Below are 27,818 nucleotides of genomic sequence, written 5' to 3'. Positions count from 1 at the left end.
ATCAGAGTCATCATTCTTTAAAATAACACACAAAACAACAAAGAGCTCAAAACCCTCAACTGAGTAAAAAATCTGCTAATTATATATATCTAATGTATATATATATATTAAAAAAAAAGTAAGGAATACTATAAGCACAGTAGTCCTAATTTAAAGCCAACTTTATAAAAATAATATTTTCTTGTGTGTTTTCATTTCATTACCTCTTGCTCCAGTAAATAATCTTGCATTTCTCCACATCTTGTACAAACACCTTCAGCACTGGAATGTTTCTGCATGTATGGGATTGCAGCCTGCTTTGAGGTGGAAATCAGCCTTTGAGAAAAACTGTAAAATGCTGGGTGCCTGTTTGGCAGAGGCAGTTAAAAGGGAGATTGCTTGTTAACTGAAAGTCCAAGAGGTGCATTATTTCTCATTTTTGGTATTGGGAAAGAACTATCTCACATGCTGCTTTATAATAACTTTTTTTTTTAAAGGTGGCGACTGCTTTTTCTCTTTTGATTTAAAAAATGTGATAAATCCTTTTCTGACTGTATATATGCATTCAGTTTCCAAAATACCTTACTGTTACACTTTAATAGGCTGTGCTCACAAATGAGTAATCAGCCTATTAAAAGAAAATAAAATAAATCAGTGATTTTCCTGTATGGGTAGTTAGCTTTAATCAAGACTTCATAACATTAATGTTATATTAAAAGCAATCACATTTGCCTTCATGGAACAATGTGGGTATGAATAAACCAGTTTCTTAGGGAACTGAAGAAGGCAAGATCTCTCGTGGGACAAGGAGCCAAGGTGCATATTAGTTGTGGAGCCAATGAGCAAACTTGCAAGTTAATAAGACCACTTAATAATTCTGTTTTAGTGCTGAACCTCTACTGCACTTGTGGGAGCAGCAACGGCTCAAGACACTGCGGTAGTAAAGCTCCTGCACTCAGAGGAATATACAGCACAGAAGATGAAAGATCTTCCCCAGAGCCACTGTGATGTGCACTTCCAGAATGGAAACAATAAATAATTAGTAGGTGGCTCTCATATAGATATCGAAGGGCTTCATAAAGGAGACGGATGTTGTTCCTCCTGCCCGTCACACGTACAGTGAAGCATATTTCTCCTTGCAGATCTTCAGTAGACTGTGGAACAGCCTTTCACAGCCAGAATGTAAAGGAGCACTTTATGATTTGAGGTTAAGATAATGTCCTTTGTTCTGCTGGCCCCAGGGAGCAGTCTTACACATTTGACAAAGGGTTTAAAATGGGAGCCTTCCAGGCAAGGAGGTCGGTTCATGCTTCTCTGATGAAGCAGCTGTTATTTTTTTATGTACTGGTTTTGGCTGACAGAGAATCTCCTAGTTGTTAGTGTCAGCTTCACAGCATTCTCAGGAGTCAGAGAGTTGCTGCTGTCTCTGTTGTATCGACGGGGACCAGGAGAGGCATGGCTTGTACTGGGTGGCATAGCAAGAATATTACACCTGCATCTTCCAAGTACCAAGCCTTACTCCAGCCACCAACGCATTCTTCTCTCAGAATTATACCTTTCCTTTCCTCTTGTAGCATGATGTCCAAAGTTGCTCAATTACAAGATGTGTAGGAAACCAAACAATAATTAAAAATCAGAAGAGGCTTAGGAGTCTGTAAATTAAATTCCTGCTGGACATAGCTGTGGTTTTAACTTGGGAGATGGGATTCTCTTTATCAGAAAGATCAGACAGGGTTTGGTTTTAGTAGATAAAGACCAAGAATGAGGGAAATGTGCATCTCATTGCCCTGTGGAAGATGCTCCATGATGTACCTGTGCAGTACTTTTTCAAAGGCAAATTAGTTGATCTGGACCATGTAGAGCAATAACTAAGAAGTAAACAGAACTTATTTAGGTTCTGGTCTTATCATTTCAAGAAGATTGTTGCAGAATGACAGCAGATACAGAGAAAGGTGACTAAAATTATTCAGTACATGGAGTGGCTGCTTTATAAAGAGTATCTAAAAAGTCTGAGATTTCACTACTGAGAGCTGAAGGCTGTTGGAGGAATATGATTATGGTTTGCAGAATCAGGAAGGTGATGGGTAAGTTTGGTGTAGAATTGTCATTCAACAAATCCTGCAATACTAAAGCAAGGGGTGCTCAGTGAAATGAGTAGGAGATGGATTTGTAAGAAATAAAAGGAAAAACTTATTTTAGCAGGAGGTGATGAACACTTGAGGCTCACTGCCCTGCGAGGCTGGTGAGACAAGCACTGCCAGCAGGCTCAGAATGGTTTGGACAAGCTCATGGATGAGAGGTCCATAAATAGCTAGGTAGGGACCTGACATCCCCAATACAATGGTGATGAGGAATTCTGGAGGAGAGGCCAGGCTACCCCCTCTCCCTAAGCACCAGCCCTTTTGCCATGCAGAGAGAGAGCCTGGGCTGGCTAGACCATTGGTCTGTCCAGCAAGACATTTCTGGTACTTTGTAGACACTCTGGCAACCTCTCCAAGTGCCTGATTGGTGTTTAGTGTTGCAAATAGGCAGCCTGGAAGGCCAGTGGCATCGTGGCTTGTATCAGGAATATTGTGGCCAGCAGGACTAGGGACGTAATCCTCCCCCTGTACTTAGCACTGGTGAGGTTTCATCTTGAGTACTGTGTACAGTTCTGGGCCCCTCAATTCAAGGATATTGAGGTGCTGGAGCAGGTCCAGAGGAGAGCAATGAGGCTGGTGAAGGGACTAGAGGGAAAGTCTTATGAGGAGAGGCTGAGGGAGCTGGGCTTGTTTTGCCTGGAGAAGAGGAGTCACAAAGGAGTTGGGCTCTTCTCCCTGGCAACTAGTGGCAGGATGAGAGGGCATGGCCTGAAGCTGATCCAGGGGAGGTTTAGGTTGGATATTAGAAAGCATTTCCTCACGGAAAGGGCGATTATACGTTGGAATGGACTTCCCAGGGAAGTGGTGGAGTCACCATCCCTGGATGTGTTCAAGGAAAGACTGGATGTGGCACTTAGTGCCATGGTCTAGCCAGTCTGGTGGTGTTAGGTCATAGGCTGGACTTGATGATCTCAGAGATCCCTTCCAGCCTCAATAATGCTATGATTCTGTGAAATACATGGACCACTTTCCATTGTGTTCTCTTTGTGAGGCTGTATCATTTGTTTTACACTGGGAAGGAGACAGAAGCTGTTTACAAATTGTGAAAGTTTTCTGACTTTCTGCGTAACTGATTGTTCATTCCAGAATTCATCCATTAGCCTGCCTTGGCAGAAAAGTTCCAGTAACTGAGGCAGGGAACAGGAGGTGCTACCGAGTCTCTCAGATGACTACAACTGCAGGTCTTGTTCTTTTGCCAAAACCCAAGGTGAATTCAGTAGTAGTGATAGTGACAACAAGTTACTCAGTAAGTTACTACGGCCAAATAGGCAGCCTCACATTAGGAACTTTTCTTAGCTGCCCTGACAGCTACTTTGGCTTCTCTCATCACTTTGAGGATAATGAAGATGTAGTAATGTTCTGAAAACAGTCTCCTTGAAAATTTGAAAATTATTGTGTATTATCTGTAATGAGTGGCTTGGAGTTCACCCAGAGTGAACATGCCAAATTTTCCAAAGATGTGAACATTTCAGACAGAGCAGCATCTTCAAAGTAAGAATTTATCATAAAATGTTGTCCTCTCTTTTCTCAAAGATGATGGAGAGACCTTTCATTACCTTTCTTGTGAAGATGATGAGGAAAATATTTCTGGGCTTTTTATGCTTTGTTAATCAACCTGGTGGTATAAAAATGTAGTTGACTCTCTTATAATTTGTTTTGTTTCAGTCATCTTTGCTAGTTTTGTGCATCTGCTAATATCTCATTCATCATCATATTCTCTTGTCAAGATTTCAAGGCAGGAGAGAGATTTCTGACAGCACAACCTGACTATTGCCTGGGGAAGCTTATTTTTAGTTTCCCAAGATACTATAAGTTTCCTTTTAAGATTCTGCCTATTTTGAGACAAGATGTTCATTAGAGTTAAGATGATGAAAATGTAAAGCACATTCATTTCAGATTTCATATGCTCCAGATTTTTGCAAGACATTGAGTACTGAAAACTAGTAACAGAGCAGAAAATACTCATAGTTAAGTAATATGTTTAATACTCCTTTTACAGTAACCCATTTTAGCAGTCATCTCTTTTTTCAGTCTCAGCTGGAAACACAATCATAGAACCTTAAAATGTTTTCAATTGGAAGGGACCTCAAAGATCATCCAGTTTCAACCCCTCTGCCATGGGCAGGGACACTTTCCACTAGGCCACGTTGCTCCAAGCCCCATCCAGCCTGGTCTTGAATGCTTTCAGGGATGGGGCAGCCACGTCTTCTCTGGGTAACCTGGGCCAGTGTCTCACCACTCATACAGCAAAGAATTTCTTCCTTATATCCCTTCTAAATCTCCCCTCTTTCAGCTTAAAACCATTCCTCCTTATCCCATCACTCCCTGCCCTTGCAAAAGCCTCTCCCCAGCTTTCCTGGAGCCCCTTCAGGCACTGGAAGGTGCTCTAAGCTCTCCCCAGAACCTTCTCTTCTCCACACTGAACAACCCCAACTCTCTCAGCCTGTCTCCATAGCAGAGGTGCTCCAACCCTCTGATCATCTCCCCTCTGGACTCACTGCAACAGCTCCATGTCCTTCCTATGTTGAGGGCTGCAGAACTGGACACAGTACTCCAGGTGAGGTACCAGGAGAGTGAGAGAAGAATGTTCTCACAAGAAGAACATGTTCTTCCATTCTTCACTATGTTGTAGAGAATGTGTTTAGCCTAATTGATGGAAAGATGCACCTTTTCAGGGCTTGTTCTATGGGCTTTTAGTGCATGAGACTTGTCTAAGTGGGACCTTGTTGGGAAAGCTGCAATGAAATCGTGTTCAGTGACAATATGTACATCTATCAGAACTGGAATGATTTTGTAGAGGAGTCTGTTTATGCAGAAGTTACTTTGGGGATTTTCTGACTCTCCCAAGACAGTTCTGATGATGTACTATTTCAGCTTTTCATTTTAAAAATATGTTTTGCTTTGAATATTTTCCTTTGTAATATATATTAATTTTTTCTAAAGGCAAATCAAAAGGAAATATTTACATTTGCTGAAATTAAATGCTTCAAGCAATCTGAGAAAGAGATCTTTTTGCCAGAGGAATTTAAGTTTTGACTTTCAGCTTAGATGACAATGAAGTCAGACTTCAGCATTTCAAATTCCCTGAAAATAGATCTTGCAGTTTTCATGTAACATGCTTATGAAACCATCTCCCGTCTTCTCTCTCTGTAGAAGCTCTACAGCTGGATTATTTTCTGATCTAAAACAACATGTCTTCCCTTGCTGGTTCTGGAAACTAGGGCAGATAATACTAATAATTTAATCCCAAATCAAAATATCGTTCATGGATTTACCTCCATTGTGCAGCAGTTAAGTCCTGTGGTGATATTTCATTGGCCAAACTAGTTAGTGGAGAAAACAATATCAGGCAAATAGAATTAACACAGCAATTCTGGCTCACTGTGAATGCAGCAAGATATGTCAAAAGAGCTTCTAAATATCTAGTAGTGATAAAAATCTCCAGTTCTTTTGGGGCTCTGCTCCTCATGTGGCACCACTGAAGTCTGTTGGGTCTTTGACCAAGCCCATATCTCCTAATGTTCTTAAATCAGCTGAGCCCTCTGTAATTCCTCTGTGTTGGTAGTTGTTAAATTAACAGAATATCTGTATTTCTCACTTGGATGGCCAGCCTGGGAGTTAATGAAAATGCCATCATATAAAACTCCTGCACTGGTTTACTGCTTTGACCAGATTATCCAAGGTTGGTGTAAACATCCCTTCTTGCAGGGATCCAGCAGTCAGTGCTGACCTGTGCCTGTCCATGTTGATGCCTCTGTGCTTTCACTACAGCTTTGCTCTCTTCACTGTAAAGCACTCAGATAACCTCCACTGGGACAGCCCTGGCAGCCAGAAGTGTTCAAGGGTGGCATAGACACAGAGCAGAAGTCCTTAAAATAACTCTCAGGGCTTTGCAAACCAAAGTTCATTGCTTCCCAGCCTCATGGTGTCAAGACCACAAAGTGTCAACTGTAAATGAAGTGCAAGAACTGACTTTGAGGTTTGGAGAAGAAGTCAGTCTTCAGTTGATGTTTAGCTGTGCTTTCAATTTCACCAGTAGTACCAGCTCTGGGTCATATGGAGAATGAGAAGGTGACAGAGGTCTTTGTTCATTTTTATTTAAACTTCATTTTGCATCAGAAAGTGTCTCTTTTGAACTAGAGCATAATTTCTGTGAGAAACTTAACACCCCATGACCCTCAAAGGAATAGAAACCTCAGTTAGAATCAGCACTATCAAGAGAGGAAATGGAGAATGCAGTATTGCATCTTCCAAGTGGCAAAGCATCCATACCAGATTCCTTCAACTCCATTTTACAAGTCCTTAGGAGAACATCTGGTTCCTGGAATGCATCAGCTGTTTCACCTCTTTCTGAGCTGTAATAATTTACTTGTTTTTTGTGTTGCTATTTTTCTTATGCATAATCCTAAACAAAGGATGAAAATAGTGTGTAAGCCATAACTACTTAGCCTGTGATTAATCAAGAAATTAAAAACTTAGAAGATACAATCAGCTTTTTTTTTTTTACCTGAATCAGCTAGAAGATGAGGAAAATGTTGTACATCACCTATCTTTAAAACTTGCCAAGGGGGACCTCATTTTGATGAGGAGGTCAGTTCCTGACTGTATGCATACCCATGTTCATGACACTGCTGACATTTCAGGAAGCTTTTAATTGCTTCAGAGTTTAGAATTTAATCTGAATTGTAGAGGGAGAAGTGAAATTCTCTGTGGAAGCTACTTTTTGTAGATTTTGAGTGCTTTCTTATCTTGTGATCCTATAGCTCTAACTTCTTATGTTATTCATTGGTATGCAATATGAAATGCAAAGAAGAATGCTGAAAATAGCTGGTAGTGTTAAAAATTACCTTGTCATGGTTCTTGTCACCAAAAACTAGTTCTTTCTGGCCTTTGCACTAGAAATACCATGGGTAGATTGCTGCCAGCTTTGACTTCTTGGACTGAAAACCTCACAAGTCTGCCCAAATCAGTGTTAAGCAAAAAGCCTTAGAGTGTTGAACACTGTAGCTCTCCTGTTTAAAATGTGCTGTCTTCAGTGATACTTGGAATAGATTTCATATCTCCCTGGGATGATGTTTTGCTAAGTGAGTATAAAGTGTATAAAGGAGAAGTAGAAAATAGGACGTTATGCTTTTTGAGTATTGTTCTGGTTTGCTTTGCTTTATTACCTTAAAACTCCTGTTCATAAATAAGTAGGTACAGTGTTTGATCCAGCGTCCTGTAGAAAGTAGAAATCAATAGGAGCTTCATTCTGGAACAGCATCTGAGAGACACATGAGGAGAGGCAGCAGCCCTTGCATGGTGAGCTGAAAGTAAACCGTGATACTGGTGGGGAAGGAGAGACTGGGTCTTTCATTATTGACCATATTATTGACTCCAGCATCTGGGATGTGTTTCAGGGGCTTTAGATTTTCTCTGAGTCATTTAAAGCTGCAACCAGTGAGGAAAAGGCAGCTTCCACTAAATGCAGAGCCTGCACACAGTAGTGTTTCTGCACAGGTTGGTAGAGCTGGGTGTCTCAGTCATTCAGATCTCTGCTTCCACTGCAGGAAGAGTATGGAGCAGAAGGAGGGCTTGAGCAGCATGACAAAGCTAATTGAGGGCCAGGGCCCATAGCTGGCCTCTGACAGCAGGGTGATGGTGAGAGAAGAAGGAAATTAGATCAAATAGCTTGTGTGATTCTGTTGTGTGGCCGTGTATTTTTGGCAGATGTAATCTGAATGGATCATTTCTGTTACAGTGTGTTGATCTGCCTGGATTACGGGAAGGGGAGGTGTTGGAGTTTGAATCCTGTGGGTTTCCCCTGTCTGCATAATACACATGTAGAGTCTTTCAAAGCTCTGACTGCTTGTTTCTCTCCCTCTTTGGTTTTGGTACATATGGGTTGCTGTTTATGCTTGTGGATATAAATAAACTAAAGAAAACTGCAACATGTGATTTGGAAGGATTAGGTGCCGAATTTGGATTACATATTTGATAAAAGGCATGGATTTGTGTCCTTTGAAAAATACACTTTTACCAGGGCTTATGAAGTTTGGGGTTCTTTTGAGCAGTGGTATTGACTCTTTGATTACAGCAGAGAACTAGATTATTAATAAAACCGGGAACTGATCCAACAGTTTGTGAAGGTAGCAACACTGGCATGTGTAAGTGTTTCATCTGGTCCTTTGGTTACAGCAACAGTGACATCTTAAACTGGAGAGGTTTTGGCCGTGGCTCCCAAGCACTAGGGGTTTCTTAGTTTTGTTGTTATTTCTCCATTTGTTTTTAATGAAAACCTCTGGCACTCTGACAGATGCCTTCCATTTGCTACTCCAGAGAGCAGGCATGCCCCTCAAAAGCTTGGCAAGACAAGAAAGTAGATCTGTGACAGGTGCTAGAGCAAAGGGCATCATATCTATACCAAGGTTATCTCTATAATATGAATCCCATATAGAAGTAAAGCTTTGGAAAAAAAAAACACCACTTGCCTGTATTTACCAAAGATGGACATTTAAGCCTGTGCCTTAGGCTGCCGTCCTACATAAACTAGTACTTGTGTCTTCTCATGTCATTTAAGATCTTCAACAACTTTTAAATTAGATCAAATCAATTTATCTTTTTTTTTTTTTTTTTACTTAAGTCTATTTAGAAGAATGATATTTCATTCTTCTCAGACAGCTGACTTGGAAATGGACTTTTGAAGGATGATGTTCCTGCCAGTGATGGAGAAATATGAAGTGTCAGGGCCTGGTGATGTATCTTCCAGCTAGTCCAGCTTCCTCTGTGGGAAGCTGGCAAAAGGCCAGTTGCAATAAGCCCTGAAATATTCCCCAAAGAGAGCCTGCAGCTCCACTGAATATTCCCATCCCTGAGATGAGGCACTGTGCTAGTGGGTCACCAGACGTGGTGTAGAATCCGTCATAAGTGAAAATACTTCATGCTTTCATAGATTTGTGAATGTGCTAAGTGGTCAGAAATGCTTGAGAGCAGAATTTGAAAGTCACTGAGAAAAGGGGACAGTTTCCAGAGAGCTCATTTTGACACATAAACCCATTAGTTCATTTTCTGTCTGCACCAGATCTGAGTGGTTCTGAAATTTTCTGATCTGCAACCTGATTGCTACTAAATACTCAGCAACAATTTTTAGGGAGAAGCAACTGAAATTTTCTCTAGGTTTCACATCCTGTGAACTTGCAAGCTCTCTGGGATTTATCATTAACCAAGTTGGCATTTTAATGGAAGCTGCTGTGTGCATAAAGAGATGAAAGTCCCTATCAAATGAACCACATTTAGTAAACATACTGAGGCACAACTGAAATCAAAACAAATCAACTCCTTTGTGGTATAATAATATGCTACCTAGACCCTTTCTAGGTTTTTCTCCTTGATTATAGGCGTTACCTGCTTCATTAATTTGAGTACTGTTATTGTATCAAATACTTTGCCAATTTCTAATTGCCAGGCTGGGAGCTGAGTCACTAAGTTATCTTGGCTAAGAAACAGCTCAGGAATGACAGTTACTTGGGTATGAATTTGTTTTCCTAAAGGCCTTGATTATTTTAAAATTTACATTAGTTTCTTGTATTTTTATTTTCCTTGGTGCATTTTATTGGTCTTTAAATGAGTCATGCCATTTATTGCCCTTAAGTCCATTTTATACTAATAAGTCATTTATTACTCATGCCTACAGGCACTGATACTTTTCAGGAAGTGAAAAATTCAATGATGGTAGAAACATTGTATTTGTTTCAAATAAAAATATTATAAAGAACATTTGAAGTGGCAAGAGGGTATGTTCCTCAGCTGTGCAAATAGGCGTGAGACCCAGTGGACAGAGAGTATCTAAAGCCCCCTACTTGATGTAGCTGCAGCTTGGAATAGTTTGCAGCCAGGTTGATGCCCTGTAAAACTTCTTTTTAAAATCATTTTATCTTTCAATCAAAATAACACAATAGATACTTTAGCTGGGAGGTGCTGATAAAACTCTTGCAGTAGAGGTAAATCTAGTTGTTATTTGAAGGGCACAGTGACTGGTCTTGCTGATCATGGCATTCATTTCTGGTCCTGGCTGGAGTGATTGAAACTCCCATATGCTGAAAGAGGCAGTGAGAGATGTTTCAGATCATCCACGTGGATTTTTCTGGTTTGAAGTAGTACACTGGCTCTTTTGTGGGAGTATGTGAGACGTTTGGTTTTCTCTTGAGCAGGAATTCACTTGTGTGAAGAATCACAGCCAATAAATTAAAACATTTGGGAGCTGCATCAAAAAATGTTTGTAGCCTTTGAGAAATCTTACTTGCATGGACAGTGAAGAAACTCTAAGCCTAAAAGTCTTTTTTTTCATGCAAGAGAGTGAGTGAGGTTCATTCCAAGTTTCTTCTATTACATGTTATCACTGTTTAGTACCACACAAAAGCCATACTCAGACCTAAATATTTACTGTAATAATTAGTATAATTAGGCCAGGCTTTGTTTTTTTCCTGTTGTCAGTACGATATCATTTAAGAACACTGGGGGTATTTTATTTAGAAAGGCACTGACACATGCACAGTGTTTTTTTTGCAATTCATTGCATGTTAAGCACAAGGTTAATTACACAGTGAATCAAGAAACAAACAGAAACTTCTGAAGTCGGTGCATCCTTCCACAAATATATAGCAAGGTTAAAAGTTAAAGGCTTCTCTCTCTCTCTCTCTCTCTCTCTCTCTCTCTCTCTCATGTATTTTTCAAGCAGTGAGGGAAGAGCACAGAATAAATGCATCTTAACATTCTGTCCAGTTTTTGCTGTACCTCCTGTCTAACCCAACAGGCTCTTCAGAAGAGCCCTGTGATATATTCACCCTGAACAAGTACTCATCATACTCCTTAGCAATGGGAAGCACGTGCAAGCTCTCAAGGCAAGTTTGCACTGTTTCTCTTCATGGTTTCTTTTTAGTTCACTGTCTTGCTTGCTCAAGCAAAGAGCATTGGTTATTTAATGAACACTTCAAAATTATTGGAAAAAATTCTGAAGTAAAGAACAGCATGTTTTTTGTATCCCTTAGGTATAGAGTGCTATCTACTTCAACTTCTTTGCGTTCAGGGTACTTGCACTGAATTAATTTCTGAGATAAGTATTACTGAAATAATAATAATAATACAGTGTAGGGCATACCTCAGAGGAAAAAGACCTCATCATTGAATTTGCCTGTATGGATCACTGTTCTGTATTTTGTGGGATAATGGCATGTGCTGCTGATAAGCAAAACTCTCCCGCATCAGTAGGATGTTGTTTTATCATTTCCTGATAGGCAGAGTCAATTCATGTATCCGCTTTCATAGCTGATTGATAGCCTGCTATAACAGCTATATCAAGGGAACTGCTTTTGCCTATGGTGACTTCTTCTTTATTGGATTTTTAAGTAACAAATTTAATAAATCTCAGTTTTAATTAACAAAGTAAATATAAAATTGAGTTATGAGTTTAAAGGGAAAATGTAAAGGAACAGCATGACTGAACAGAAGACCTGAATATTGTTTTCCAGATTTGAGATATATTTAGTCTTCTGTTTATTCTTGTCTGGCAAAAAACATTTCATGTGCTAGGAATGATTAATTATTCCTGAAAAGGAATAAAAATCACCAAGAAAAAAGATTTCCTAAATTTGTAGTTATAGGTGGTTGTTTCATCCTCATCATAAGATTGTTCTCCTGTGTATTTGATGTGTGACCATATTCTTCTGTCTTCTTGTAAATAAGTCCAGTGAGTACCATTATGTTTTTTTTCTTAGCTGAGATTTCTTTAAGACCCCTCCAAGTCTCTACATGCCATATGGTAGGTTTAATTTACAGTATGGGTGCTACTGTGGCCTGTGGGAACTGCCCTTTTGAAGGATGTACAGGAAGTGCTGACAGAGCAGGTAAGAGCTGCCAGCATTTCTGTCTGCTTTGCCAGAGGGGTAAAATAGAGGATTCAGGTCCTGAGTTAGTCCCAGTTACCAGTATACTGAGTGGTACAGGGAGAGTGGACAGCTTCCAGGAGAGCTCAGCCTGCTGCTATGTTTGTGCCTGGCATGGGAGAAGCAGCTGGTGTTTTAGCGTTTGCATTTCTCTGTGAAACCAGCTATTGTCTCCCAGTCAGATTTAGGCAACTGTGAACAGAAACTTCAGGCTCAGACTTGTTTGGACTTAAATCCATGAGTTTCATGACTCAGAAGCAGGTGAACAAAAGCAAGTGCAAGAGTGGTGTCAGCACCTGTGGCAGTGGCCGTTGGGTCCTGGTGACGCTGAGTACTCTTAGAGCTGCTCAGAGCTATATTTTGCATCCCAGCCTAGTGAATGTGTGAATCCAGACATCTCAGATCACCTGCTGGAGCCTTGAGTACTTTGTCCCTCTTGTGATAAGTGCTGGCAGGCAGTCAAAAGACATTTTCTCCTCTGTTCACGTTACAGGAAGGGGGCAAGGCTTGAGCTAGTTCAGGCTGAGCTGACGTTTGTGCAGATGGAGTGCTTTGCAGAGCTTGAGGAGGGAGAGGAGCCCAAGATGACCTTGCTGATCCAAATTCGGGCCCTGGCCCAACTCTTAATTCCCCAACTGTTTAACCTAAACTGCTCTGGTTCCGGCCTGTGTGGTGCTGCTGTGCTAGGCCTGAGCTCCAAGCCCCATCGTAAAGAACGTGCTTCCTATTATCAAACTACAGTGTTGCCTTGGGAAAGGGGGAGCAGAAATATTGTTTCTTGTTTGCAAAATTTCCTTCTACTGTTCTTAGCTATCCAAAGCTCCTCTGAAAAGCACCTGGCAGCTTTTAAGTGAAAAACAACCAAATGTCTAAAAACTGCAGACCAGAGTTGGCAACACATGCACCCCACACAGTGCTCCAGTGGGAGTTTTGTTGAACCATTCCATTGGTATTAAGTTAGAAGGGTGCTGAGACAGGAGACTAACAACTGTCAGTAGTGGGAAAATTTTGCTTGCAAAAAAGCCCCAGTGCCTTAAAAAGAAAACAACAACAACAAAATCCAAAACCTTTAAGTCCATAATTACCAATATGATTTTTAGCAGGTGTTGGTCCAGTTCATTGGAGTGTACTAGGTCTTTTCAAAATGCATATGTACCAGCAGTGGCATTTCCAGAGATCACTCAGACATACCCCTGTGTGTGGTACCTCTTGCTCTGGTACATCACCAGAGGTTTGTACATATTACATGTTTTAGGAATTTCCCCTCTTTCTGTGTGCAAGGAGATGGTTCTGTTCATGTGCAGGCTGTGATTTGTGCTAATGATACTGCCCAGAAGACAAAGCTGGAACTTTATGCTTTGCCTCTTGGAGCCTTTTTTGCCTCCTTCCTGTTCTGCGTTAGCCCAGAAGCAGAGAGGTTGACCACAGGCTGGGCAGTGGGAACACCTCATCTGGCCTGTTGGTGGGGATGGCCAGCCATGCTGCCCCAGCTTGTTGCACCCCAGGCTTGGCTTCTGGTGGAATTGCAGGTGCTTGTGAGATGGTAGGTGCTCAGGGGATTGTCTGTTTGGCTCTTGCCAAGGGATAGATGTTTCTGTCTGACACATGGGTCTTTCACAGGACCTCATAGAATCCTAGAATAGTTTGGGCTGGAAGTTACAATTCCTCTGCCATGGGCAGTGACACCTCCCACAAGATCAGGTTGCTCCAAGCCCCATCGAACATGGCTTAGAACAATTCCAGGGACAGGGCATTCACAACTCCTCTGGGCTGTTCTAGTGTCTCACCACCCCCATAGTGAGTAATTTCTTCCTAATGTCCAACCTAAATCTATCCTCTTCCGGTTTAGAACCGTTCCCTCTTGTCTCATCACTCCATGTCTTTCCCAGCTTTCCTGTAGCCCCTTCAGGTACTGGAAGGTGCTCTAAGGCCTCCCCAGAGCCTTCTCTTCTCCAGGCTCAACAGCCCCAACTCTCTCAGACTGTCCTTGCAGGAGAGGAGTTCCAGCCCTCTTATAGTCTTTATGGCCCTTCTCTGGATTTGCTCCAGCAGATCTATGTCTTTTTTGTATTTTGGGCTCCATAAGTTAGTTCTGAAATGGTGTAAAATAGGGGGAAAGGGAAAGGAAAAGATTCTTGAGTGTGTTAGAAAAATGAAAGCCAGTGATTAACAGCCTTAAAACCCTGGAATAGATTTTGCTCACAGGACAGTGCTCAGCATAACTACCTTTCTCATCCCTTCCCTGTGAAGCACTCTGTGATGTTACCAACCTTCGCTCTGTCCTCTTCTCTGACATGCTTTACAGCACCAGGATTCCCCAAATTACCACGGGGTCCCTTGCCCTGCAGGAGTGGCAATCTTCATTCCAGCTTGTGACAGGAAAATGACAGCTTTTAATAGGGCAGGTGAGGCATTAGTGATGGCATTTAACAAGCTGCCTCTTGTCTCTGCAAGTGAAAGCTCTGCAGGTGAAAGCTCTGGGCTTTCACTGCCTTCTGCAGCACAGAGAACAGGCAGAAGTGAGCAGGGTGACACAGGGGAGGGGGCTTTGGCAACACCTCCTGTGTGGATGCCATGTGCTCCATAGCAGAGGCTGAGGTGAGGTGGGGGGAGGAAGGGTGCTGCCTGCAGTGCTCTTGGACCCACAGGGCCTGGCCAAGAGCTGCCAGTGCTGTGCTATGTCCTTTTGAAGGGCATGGTGGGGCAGACAGGGAGGCTGTGAGTGAGCCCCAAAGCCAGGAGAAGACCCTGGAGAAGAGCAGGGAGCAGGTATATGAGGAGATTTGAGATGGGAAGAAGATGATTTTCCTATCAATGCATGGAGCTCCAGGATGCAGCCTGTAGACACTGAAGTTTGTTGGACCTGTAGAGGTGGACTGAGAGAGAAGACCTTCATTAGGAGACAGCCTCTAATGAGTTGTGACGGAGGATAGTTTGGGAGCTGTCTTATTTTCCTCTCCTATCACCATATCCATGGAATTGCTGAGTTGTTCTGAGCACTCGGCGTGTGGGGAGCGTTGTCTGGAGACCGGCTAGTAAATTTGACAGGCTTTTTATTTTCTTTATTTTCATTTAAATGTTTATATCACATCTCATTACCTTCTCTTGGCTGTAATTAGAAATCCTGTGGAATTAAGAACCATTAAATTCATTGAGATTCCAGCCTTGGGAATTTGCCCAGAGGCACGCAGCTTACAGACCTTCACAAAGCTTCAGTTTCCTGCAGTCGTCTCCCCCTCCCTGCTTCATCCAAGCCTTTGTAAAAAGGAACCATCTTTTCAATGTTGCTAATTAATTGCTCTTGCCAACAAACAGATGTTTTGCAGCCTTTGAAGACCAGGAATAGCCAGGTATATAACTTCTGCATCCTTACACTGGCTGTCTATGCATTTTTGAGCAAAAACTTCTGAAGCTCAAGAGAAAGACAAGTTATTAAAGCCAAATAAAGAGTTATAGTTACTTAGAAGAATATGTTTTCCCCCTGTATTTGATTGGATTAGTATTCCTCTCCCTTTACCAACATTTATTCAGTCCTGGGGCACAGCAGTCAGTGGACTGAAAAATATATTATCATTCAAGGTATCTCTTCAAATACTTTATGTATTTATAAATTGTGTCTGAGATGCGTCAACCTTAAAGGCAGCGGTTAGAAAACCCCCAAATCTAACCGTGGACAATGCAGGGGCAGAGATTCAGGCTTGAACCCCACCAAGCTGAGCCCTGTAGCCAGGAGAACCACTGCTTTGTTTCACCATCAGCAATTCCATTCACAGCCTGAGGTCTGTTCTTGTGTCCTCCTTCTCTTGCGTAGGGTTATTTGGGAAAGATGTTTGGCAAAAAATTACTGAGACTTGTTGGTAATGCTAAGGATAGCAGTTAGTATGACAGAATTGGTGGGTCTGGGCACTTACTCTTCCCTCCTGTTGTCTACATTATTAAAAATGATCTCACTGAAATAAATATCATCAATCATTGCCAGCTGCAGTTTAGCTAGAGTGTAGACAAGGACAAACTGTGCGCTTTCACTGCTTGCAGACAGGAGCTGTTTGGACTAGTTCAACTGCAGAGCAGTAGGATGCTGGGAGCAAAGCAATCCTTTCTCCAGGAAGAAAGTGTATTTTGCTATCAAATATGGCATGGAAAGCAGCTCTCACTGCTGCCAGGGATGTGTGGGTATAGAACAGAACTCAGAAATGAGTTCAGAAAGGGACTGTCCACCATGTGGCAGGCCACTACTTGGAGCTGAGTATGGGAGTGTTCTGTTAATGGAGGCATAGACCTCTCTGAAGTTTTACTACCATGTCACTCCAGGCCACAGTGTCACCCTTGATCTACCGTGTCATAACTGAGAGCAGCTCGGGTTCAATGCGAGTCATTTGCTGGGCGAAGAAAGAGGTGTGTCAGGAGAACGTTTGCCACTGTGTTGCTTACTATCAAAATATTGATGGAAGGGAAGAGGAGGGTGCTTTCAGTGTGGCTTTTAAGAAACTAGATGGGTAGGATGAGGTGTTTATTAAATTCAAATTGATGGGAGATGAGAAGGGCTCATATTTAAGAGTGGGCAGCAGAATTGGAGAACACCTGAGGAGATACAGTAGTCTTGAAAAAGTGAGTGAACTAATCCCAAATTCTCTTTTGGGTACTCGTTGCTTTGGCTCCTGGTATCCAAAGTGAGGTTTTTTGGTATGAATTCACAGGTGCTTAGTTGCTTCATGTAAGCATCTGTTTTGAGGTTAACAGTTTAAGGAAAATTGGCCTGAATTCTGGATTTATTTTTTTTGTAACAGCAACATCTTAGTTGTTGCCACTGATTCATTGTTACTTTAGAAAAAATGCATAGAACACGAGGATAATTAAGGTCAAAATGGATGCAGTCAAACATGATCACAGAAGGCACGTGAGTTACAGGGAGGGGGAACAGTAAGCAGGGACATATCATCTGGATTCCACAGGGTCAGCGGCTCAGCAGCATGGACAGGTTTCCTGACAGCCCATCAGATTTGAGACCTGAATTTAGTGTTCATGGCAAAGAAAGAAGCAGGATTGACAGCCACCTCAGCAATTGTAGAAGTAAAAGGGGAAAACTGTGAGTTGGGATACTTGAGGCTCTTATCAAACTGATTAATTTACAAAGAAGGCCTTACTGATTGCTGTAATTAACGTGCACATTCCTCAGTGTACGGGCCTTCTTTTGGCTATCTCGGTGTCCCCAGTCACAGTGCTGGGACAGCAAGCACAATCCAAGGTCTTTACAGCTCAGAGGAGCCACAGAGGAGTCACTTCACAGTTCTCTGTGTGGGAGGAGGATTTTCAGCATGTCATTTGCACAGTTTCAGTATCAGAGAGCCAGGGAAAGGCACAAGACACTTCCCACCTCAGACAAATTTCAATTAAAATTCTTCTTCGAGGAGTCGACACCGTATCTCAGGAGAGGTTAACAACGTGGCACAGAAATGTGAGAGCATACTTGAGCAGATCCCATGTAGAAATTTTAAGCTCAGCAGACACAGACTCCTCTTTTGAGCCCAGAAAAAAGATTAGTTGGGTTATGCAATTGCTGGAGCTGGCATAAAACCAGCTGTATGCCAATTACCAGCCCATATGCAAATGCTTGTACTGAAACACAGGATGCAGCTGGACGTGGGTCCGGGCACCCTTCCAGGATTATCCCAAGCCACATTATGACAGTTTTGAAAGAGAAGGGCTCTATGGAGCCAGTAATTTTTTACAGCCTTTCAGAAAATGGAAGAAATTATTGCTACATCCAGAACTTCACTAATTTTTTTTGAAGGGAGAAGGAATTTCTGCGTGTTGATGCCAATCAGGATGTACTTGAGGCACTTGGACTCCAAGACAGAAGGCCATCAGTCTGTTTGCCAAGTGCACGGCCTGAGTGCCAGATGTGCTTGGGATAGGAAGTAGGCTTCTTGAAATTGTCAGTGGCTATATGAAAAGAGTTAAAAAATAGAGCACCAGATAATGCCAGAACTGAAGCTCCTGGGGATGCTCAGGGAAACTCTGCTGCATTCAGATGCCCCTGGGCCTCCTAGGGTTTCTGTTCCTGCTGCTGCTTGACTTCCATGTGAAAAGCCTGCTTGGAAAGGGTGCAGCAGCAGTGGGAGAAGAACTGTAAGGCAACACTTACTCACAAGATGCCTCTTCTGAAGAGCTGATGCCAGGAGAACAGGGACACAGTAGTCTTACAGTTAACATATTTCAGCAGATGGAAAAGATAAATTAAGAGCTGCCACCAGCAGACATGGAACATTACAAGTTTGATCAAAATATTACATAGCAAATATCCTGACAAGGAGAGTAATTTAAAAATCTTGTGTCTGTCTTGACAACACAGAAGTGAATCAGCCAAAGGCATGTAGACTCCTCCTGGGTGGAGAAATTATATGAGCATCCTCTGAGGAGAGAACTTTGTAAAAATTAGGGAAAAAAATCAAGAGGTACTCTCGGTGCTTTTTTCCGATTTGGCCCAATAGATTATATGACATATAAGGTAGTCTTCAGTGGAGAGCTGGTTTCCTTAAGGGTTCAGTTTGGCTCTGTGAACCTCATACCTATTAGGTGGCTCTGAGCACCAGCTTCCACTTTTTCTGGCCTGGAATAGGATGCTCTCTCCACTGCTGTCTCATGTTTCTTCAGACTTCTTTGTTGGCTGCCTGCTCTTGTCTTCAGGGAAGGAAGGAAGTGATATGAGTCCCTGTCAGAGCAGTGGAACAGAATGCTTTAGGTCCCAGTGTCATACACTAGGACTCTGAAGAAGCAGAACAGTTGGTCATAGGTGAAGGAGGACAGTTGAAGGATCAGCCTGCAGTCTGACCTTCGGGAAGCCTTGACTGGTGGTTCTTTGTAGAGTTTGTGGGTGAATCTGCAGCCATTGAAAATGACCTTGGAGGCACTAGAAAACTATTCTGGAAGCCACTCATGTTGTTGTACGGCTGGCAAATAAACCTACTGCCCCTCAGGAGCAGAAACCATTCATCTGAAGAAATGCTTCAATCACAGCAAAAGCTCTAGAGAAGTTATGAGGAAAAATGTATGTGAAACCATCATGGTGGGGCAGGAAGGGTGGTTTGGTTGTGTGTTGTAGCTGCACCTTTGCAGAGGCTGATCAGTGTGATGGAAGAAGGATTTGTTGCAGCTATAGAGCATGGGTAGCATTTCCAGAGGCCAGAAGAAGTGACACTGGTTTAGACACTAGACTAGTTCAGTCTTCACTGGATAAATTTGGAGGACACCTGACACAGAAAGCAGGGGTTATGTCATGAAAGCCTGAAAAGCAAGCACTGATAAAGCTGCTTTGGGTTATTATACCAGGTTCTATCCCATGGGATGCTCACCATTAAAGATGACCAGACAACAGAAATGAATACCAGTACTGAGGTATCTGTCAGAGCCTCCAGCTTTCTGGAGCCCCCTGGGACACCAGGAAGACTTGGTTTGCCCTGTTGGTGCACCCAGTGCACTGCACATAATCTCTCCTTCTGCACCTTCTGGCTTCCTTCTCAAGGATAAGAACAGGGCAGATGAAAGATTACTTGTTTTTGATTCAGCGGTTTTTAGTAATTTTGAATAATCAAATGCCCACAGCTGTGCTTGCTTGCTGAAATCCATACTCAGAGGTTTGGTTTTTAGAACAACTGGAAGGAAAAGTTCTGCCAAATAGTGGTGTGTTGTCAGAGGACTCACTGAAGAGGCATGTTCCAGCACACTGCAGAAGCAGCTCACCTCTCCCTGCTCATGCAGTCCCTGCTGACTGGGATGCAGATGTCCCCATCTGATGGGACCTAAGGCTGTGCTGTGCTACCTGAATGTTAAGTCGTGGCTCCTGTGAATGAACTGACTGCTTATTCCTGATTGTTGGTGGTGTGTTGCTGCTCTTCTTGAGCTCTGGAGCTTGCCTTCTGGGGTGAGCTAGCGATGTGTCATGCTCATAGACAGTAATTTGAAACTCATCAGTGATTCATTACAGTGACTTAGATGAATACAATCTTCTTTTTGCTAACAAAAATCAAAATACTGAAGGGCAGCAGTTTTTTCATATTGAAAGCTGTAATGTTTCTTGTTCCAGATGTCCTCTTCGCATGAAATGGGGGAGAGTGACAGTGACACAGGTTCTGTATTTCAAATACTTCTGCACTTCTTTCTACACACACGTGATATGTTTTTAAATATATGTTGTCTTCCGGATGGGTGTTTTACATCATCAAATGCTTATCAGTAGATGAAAGTTTAAAATTAAATATGTTTTTTTAAAAATTGAGAGTATGGATTGCTTATAGAGTGTTGCGAGTACAATGACAGTAGATTATTAATAATCGTAGAAGGACAAAATAATTTAGGTTGGAAGAGATATCTAGAGGTCATCTGGTCCAATCTTTTGCTCAGAGCAGGTCTGTCTTTAGCCAAGGATCTAGTTGTTTGTTTTTTATTAAAACCTCTAGAGATGGTCCGGTCAGTCTGCTCCTGTGCTTAGCCACTCTTTTTGGGAATGTTAATCTGATGTCTAACTAGTGTTTCCCATCTTGCAGCTTGTGCCCATTGCCTCTTGCCCTTAAGTTGTACACTTCTGAGAGGAGCCTGGCTCTGTGTTCCCCTGTAGCCTGCCCTTAGGCAGAGACAGTCTGCAGTTGGGTGTCTCCCCTCTCTCACTTCTCCTGTGACAAGTCCTCCAGCCCCTAACCACTGGAGTGGTCCTTCCTTGGACTCTCTTGTAGTTTGGCAACAACTGTGTTGCACGGGGGTGCCCAAAATGGACCCAGTGCTTCAGATGCACCTTCCTGAGTGCCCAGCAGATGGACACTTCACCTGCTGCCTCTCCTCCTGCAGCCCACTGTGTGATCACTCTTCATCACTACCTGGGTGCACTGCTGACTCTTGTCCATCTTACCACACAGCTTCTACCTCCCTCCCTGATTTGGAGATACCCTCAGGAAGCCACATGGATTGTTACAATGTTATATTTTGTATCTACTAATCTACCTGTCACCCCTCCAAAATTATATAAAGAAAACAGTAATTTAAGCACTTGGCTGCTAACATTGGGAACAGAATTTGACAGGACAAAGAAGTGAGACAATTAGCATGTCCTTCTGAAAATTAAGATCCCTATAACAGAGTCAACATACTACATGAAAATCCTTGCCTGCAAAGTCAGCAGGGTCAGACAGCTTTCAAAAGCTAGTGATGGGAAAAGAAGCAAACAAATGAGGTGAGTAACATCGTGAACAGCTACTGCAGCTCCTGCAGTTAACATCTGCAGAGGAAATGCTGGAGCTAAGGCTAGTCATACAGCTTTGTGTCTACCCTGTTGTTAATTAACATCAAGGGTGTGTGATACTGATGGCAGGTGCATGGTGAAGGAAAGTGATCTTGGTAGGAATCAGTACATCTTTACTCTCTATTGTCAAAGCAGAGGAATTATTACAGGAGCAGGCAAGCCATGTCCAGAATGGCAGGGGAGGAGATTATTGAAATGTAAGCCTGGGCCTAAACGCTTTGGGCAATCAAGATCCAAGCAGGCAGAAGCTGCTGTGGTTGTTGCCAGACGGGTTAAATTGTGCAGCCACTAGCACAAGTCGATCTAGCTGGATTATGGAGAGAGACCAGTCTCCTTAGGACAAGCCAAGTGTGTTGAGTAAAACAAATTATACCAAAGAAAGAACTGTTGCTTGTGAAAAGAAGCACATCCTCAAATGCGTTTATACCCAGCTGTTTTCTTCCCTTTTGGACAGGCAAGAGTTTTTGTGTTACTTGTTTATTTCAGCTGCTTCTACTCTCTTCCATAGTATTTTGAAATTCTTTCTCCATGCACTGAACCCTTTGGGGCCATGGCTGTATTTTATTACAAAGTAACCAGTTAAATTATTTGACATCTTAATTTTGACAGGGCTGTGAGGAAGAAAAATTCAGGGCATGCATGGACAGAAGAATAATCTGAGCAGATTCTAGTATCTTCTTTGAGTTGGCTTAATATGGCTGAACCCCTTCAGGAAAGAGATACTCCCTTTGGGGAGATGGCTGAAGAAAAAGCTGACCAGGGCCTGTTGTCCTTTAATGAAGTAGCTAAATGACTTGCAAGGACCCTGTGAGCACATCTTCACACATGTTTGCAGTGAAATGGTGAAAAGGTACCCCATCAAACTCAGTGAAAGGTAATCAAATGACTCCATTTTTATTTAAGCAGCAAAATAGGCAGCTAAATTTGGAAGATTTATGCTCAGGTGCTACAGTCCAGTGTTCTTAGTTATTGAGCAGTTGGAAGTACAGACCCACAGGCTAGGCATAACACTGAATGCTTTTGATAGAAATAAAGAATATCTTCCTGTTACCATCAAGCCTTGAAACTGCGTTCCAGTTAATGACCCAAATAATCTTTACTTGAAATTGTATAATTGAGATCGAAGGCTGTCTGGGGCTTCTAGCTGGTACACAGATTCCACATCCATGAGCTTTTGAGTATGGTCGTTGAGCTGAAATGGAGAAGGTTAAAACTCTCATTTTCATTACCAAGCTCCCCCCATCTCCCAATACAAATGTGACATTTCAATTTTACACAGTCCAACTCTTCTTCAGTCATCTGTATAAAAACTTCAGATCTTGATTGATGATGGATGAGCTATTGTCTTCTAAAGCGCCAAGTTCTCATTACCCTTTAAGACATAGCTTATTAATGATGGACCTGAAGTGCTTTCCCAGTGGGTCATCAGCAATCAACTGTGCTAAGAGATCAAAAGATTTGGTTTGGCTTGAAATTTCCAGGCCAAAGCCATTTTCAAATAATGCACTCAGCATCTTAGAGGGTGATACAGTATCTGACAGCAGATCTGCGTCACCTGGGTGAGGTTGGCAAAGATGCAACGTTTCAGCATGCAAAGATGCTTCAGCTATTATGGAAGCTGACCTTGGAAATGAAGGTATCATCAATGTGCTTTGTGTAAGAAGTATGTGCAGTGAACACACCTCCACGTGGTATGATGTAACAGGTGGTTGTTTCCTTGGGAGACAGTCAGCTTGGAAGATACAGGATATCTTTTACTTTTGAGGTGGTTACAGTGGATGTACCCAATGGTTTTTTCCAATTAACTCCTTTCCCTTTCTTTGCCAACTTTAGACCTAGTTCTTTCCCTCTCACTGTGCCCTTTTCCAGTTCATCGTGGCAGCTGGCTTTATAGCAGCACAGAATAGCTTTTAATTTGCAACCTTGATTAGCAATAACAATGTCATAACCAATTTTGAAACAATTTTAGAACCAGATTCTGCTGCTAAATAGGTGCCTACAGCCCCCACTGTGTATCAACACACGAGTTACTTGCACTTCAGGATATGATGCAGGATATGAATATGTTTTTCCAATTTAATCCATATTAGAAATTAGATAGCAGACCATGAGGGATTACACTGTACACACACAAAAGTCAGCTGAAGAACATGCCCTTTTAACAGATGGATGAAGAAGAATTCTTTCCATCTTTGGTCTAAACAGACAACCCGCTTGAAGAGCTAGTGTCCCTTTGCATTATTAATAGGGATCTTAAGCTTCTGGGGGCTGGTAATGCATTTTCCCTGACTCCAGTCAAAATCTTCATTCTATTAAAATAAAAGTTAGGAATTTAGCCCATTTTTTAACTTAGCAGACTGAGTGTGAACTGTGTGTGATATACCTACCTGTGTTCCATGGCACTTTATGGAAAGAGCAAGATTGTTGTGTTTCATGGTTGCCAGAGATCTGTATGTTTCAATTTCTCCTGTTAGTATTGTAAGTAGTGTGTGGTAGGCTGGCTCAGCTATGTGGTAATGGTTCTGCTTCATCACTGGGCTAATGGAAGCAAAAAATAGCAGATATAACAGATAATACATTTCTGATTTAGCTTCCTGAATAAATAACCATTTAATAGAATTTTAATAATATGTAGATAAAAGTTCCCCAGAATCATTTGGCAGCAATAAGCAAAATAATGACAGAAGTCAGTGGCAAGTACACTTGTGGATTTATTTTCCTGTAACTTTGGTTACAGAATTATACTGCTTTTAAGCCAGGAAAGTAGTTCTAATAAGGAAGATAGGTACATCTGCCTTCACTTCAGAATCAAATGCAAAAGAACTCGGAAAGACTCCTTTTCTCAGAGCTCTGGCTGCAGCACTTGTGCCAAAATAGGAAATGATGATAAGTGTGGCTATCAGTACCTTACAGGAAGGTGTCTAGAATAACCTGACACCTTTAGGAACTCTTTTCCCCATGAAAGCCAGTGGGACTTGTGCATCAAAATCCCCTTTTGCAATCGTGTCCCTGAGCAGCAAAGAAGTCCCAGGGTAATGTCTGCAGCCAGCACGGTACAGTCAGTCTTTCAGGCAGCAACTGGCAGAGCCAAGTTCTTTGCCTCTTGTCCCAGGCAGCAGTTTTGTACTGAGACTGACAAATAGCCAGTGTCACAAAAAAATTGTTTTAGAAGACAAAAATGCTCTCCCCAGAATGATATTTAAAACATGTTCCACTGTGAGCAGCCCTTTTTAGTGGTTCTTTGGCAGAAACTAGCTTCATCCTTTGCAGCAGATACCACGGAATTCACAGGGGGTCTCGTCATTCTCTTTCCTGCTCCAATCTCAGAGAGAGTTTAATGAAGAGGCACCTCAAGTGTTGCACACAGGAGGAAGAAGCACTTTTTGCCTGGCAAAGATGCCTGCCCTTCTCCTCCTCTTAACTTTAATTCTCACTTTCAGTGCTGTAAATTAAAATAAGATGATGACTTTATGATATACAGTAACTCCATTGTGTATTGATTACATTTGTGCTTCATTTGCTTAACATGTAACAGGGTTTATTAGGTCTTTCCAGGCATTGTTCTTGCTAAGAGAGGGCAGAGAAGTGCAAAATGCATTTGAGCTGAAGGCAGTGAAGCCAGCGCATCTGTGCTGATTTACACATGCTGAGGACTTGGCATAAAGAAAAGCAGGATAGCAGCTTGGAACGGGAAGGTGGAAAGGGAATGAATCTGGATCCTACAGAGCAGGAAGAGTCCAGCACAAGTACTTCAAAGATTGTATTAAACTTTGATCTCAGGCTTATTTAATATCTGTAAGAGCCCATTTTTTATATTATTACTCAGGTTTAATAGTGCATCACGACAAGAATAGACCTGTAAACTTCAATCCTGTCACCTGTGACAACTGGTGCAGTGCAGGGCACATAAAGATACTTGCACTGTGTTTGGGGGAGAAGGGCAGCATTTCAACGTTTATTATTCAGTGATGAGGGAAGACAGAGCATTTTCCATGTTTGCTTTTAGCAAATCACAGGGAAAGCTGCCAGCTTTCCTTACAGTACGGAGGGGACGCTTTCTGGTTACTTTTGTGCAGAAAAAAGTCTTTCTCCACAAATTGAAACTATTAGAGTTACTTTTAGCATGCCATACTGCCTGCATCAAAGTTCCTAGCAGAGAAGAAAATTTGATAGGTATTGCTCTGAATGAATTCTTTAAAACCCAGACATTATGCCAGTGGCAGGTGTTCAGATGTAACAACTGCTAGTGACACTGTTTGGAATCATGTGCAAGTGTTTAAGAAGCTATGGATGTCAATTTTTCCATTTTTCATGGCTTGTTAGATGTTAATTTGAATAAAAATCCAGGCCATAATGAATCAGGTAATCCCACAGAGCTGGGACAACACAGAGAAATCATCAGTAATCATGTTTTCAAGTGTTCTTCTATGTCCTAATTTTTCCCCAGAGAAGAATTGCTAGCAGATGCTGTATGGGTTTTTGGAGGGATCATAAGAATACCATACAGAGATATCATTGCTTTATCTCTAATCTGGACTCTTTTCTGTATAAGGTTATTATTATTATTTTCATTTTTAAGCCCCTTTTCAATGAAAAGCCAACGGTTTAAACCAGAGGTTTCTGAGAAATAGATAGTAATACTCTGAATTGATTAATATGGTGGAAGGATGTATTTACAGATGATCCTTTATTTAATATGTTCTTTACTTGGGGGTCACCTCCTCTAAATGCTGTGGTCTGTAAACAATAACATTTGGAAAAAAATACACAGTAATTCCTTTCCTCTTGTTTGTCAACATTAGGATTTTAGTTACAGCTTTTGAAGGTTTTCTTGGGAAGTGAGGATTATCAGATGACCTTTTAATCATTGCTACCACAATGTCTGTGAGAAGTGTGACACTTGTGGCTGTAGAGCACCTCTTAATGTCATTCTAAGGTGCCATTAGTAACTAACCTTCAGCATTTCTCTTCTGAGGCTGGAATCTCTGACACTAAGTGGTGCCAGAGGTTTTAGCTGCAGAGCTCCTGTTGACATTAATGAAAGTCACAGGGATTGTTCTCTGCTTGGGAAATACAAGAGCCAGGTGAAGGAAAGACATTGTGAATTTGAGCAAGAACTTAGTAACAAAACAAACCAAACAACAACAAAAAGTTGTTCCTTCAGAGGAAGCCCTGATGCTACAATGAACAACTGCAAGATCATTTTCATGTTGAGACTTGACAAATCAAGTCTTTAGAGATAGGTGAACAGGCATTTTTTTAAAACCAAATGATATAAACATGAACATTTAAAAAAAAACAACAAAACAAACCCTTTCATCTGCTCAGACACCGTCTCCCTTTGTCACAAAGCTTCCAGTGAGACATGTCACCAGTGGCTTTGGATCATAAGTATTGAGTATTTTAGATCATGGTATTACAGCAGCACAGTCTGATCAGAAATTATACTTTTCCAGACATCACAATGTCTGGAGCATTTTCAAATACTATGGGCTCAGAAGATTTCTGCCCCAGCAGAACACATTCATTTAGTGTATGTTTTAGTGTTCATATGTATTAATGAAATATGGTATAGTGTGGTTGATTGCTTGTGTTTTTAAAGTCAGCTAAGTCTGGAAGGTTATTTTACCCACAAATAGCAGCACTTTTCCATACTTGATTCCACTGAACAAGAGGTAAACCCAGTAACTCCAGCAGCTGTGTCTAGTATGGCTGTCTTCACCAGCCTTCTTCTGCATATAAAGAAATATTCCTATAAGCTACTTGCCCTCCAGTTTTCAGAGTAGTAAGTGAGATTACAGTGAGAATTCTTTGCATTTAAATTTCATGCTCTCTCTCCAGTACACAAAGCAGCAATGGACTTAATGACCTGTATATCTAAAGTCTTACAAGTCTGTTGTCTTGTTCTTTTATGCAGAAATACTGAATGGAGGGGTGTATGTTGGCCAGAACAAATTTCTTTGCTTCGCAGACACCATTCATTGGCAGGATATCGTGCGTAACCCCTGGGCCTCCAACTTCACTTTGGTTCCAACGAATGGCAGCTCAGGATGTAAGTACTGATTTTATTCTTAGCCGTGTCATCTGCTCGGTATGAAATGGTATAAATATGACCACAAGTTTTCCCTGTTCCTCTGTCATGGAGAATTGTATTTGTAAATTGTCCTTGCATTCCTCACTGCATTCTTGAATGTTTGCACACTGTGTATCGGAGCACAGTTTAATCTTAAAAACACTTTGTCTCTAGAGAGTATTTATGAACATCATACATATTCTGGTTTTTCTTGTCTATTTTCTCTCTTCTGTGTATCCTTTTTTTCTATTTATTGCTAAAGCCACAGTGCTGCTGAGGAAGTGCAGACATTATTGTTTGCTTTGCATTTGTTCATGCTACTCAGTCTGGTCCTTGAGTCACAATGGTCTGTTTATGGCATCATAATTAGCTGCTGGAGTAATTGTGGTACACGCTCAAAGATATTCTGACTT

At 41.7% G+C, this 27,818-nt stretch overlaps 1 protein-coding gene across 2 annotated transcripts in view; it reads left to right on the top strand.

Moving 5' to 3' along the window:
• Positions 1-27,818, top strand: part of ERBB4 (erb-b2 receptor tyrosine kinase 4) — a 599,354-nt gene that overhangs the window by 375,314 nt on the left and 196,222 nt on the right. For both annotated transcript variants that reach the window (XM_051623560.1, XM_051623561.1), the window contains exon 4: positions 27,250-27,384. In XM_051623560.1, the coding sequence (XP_051479520.1) occupies positions 27,250-27,384 (135 nt within the window). The remainder of the gene's footprint in view (positions 1-27,249; positions 27,385-27,818) is intronic.

Source organism: Apus apus, chromosome 6 (assembly GCF_020740795.1).
Source record: "Apus apus isolate bApuApu2 chromosome 6, bApuApu2.pri.cur, whole genome shotgun sequence".
In the NCBI taxonomy this organism is placed as follows: Eukaryota; Metazoa; Chordata; class Aves; order Apodiformes; family Apodidae; genus Apus; species Apus apus.
The sequence above is the reverse complement of the archived record's forward strand: the minus strand, read 5'-3'. Positions and strand labels throughout refer to the sequence as shown.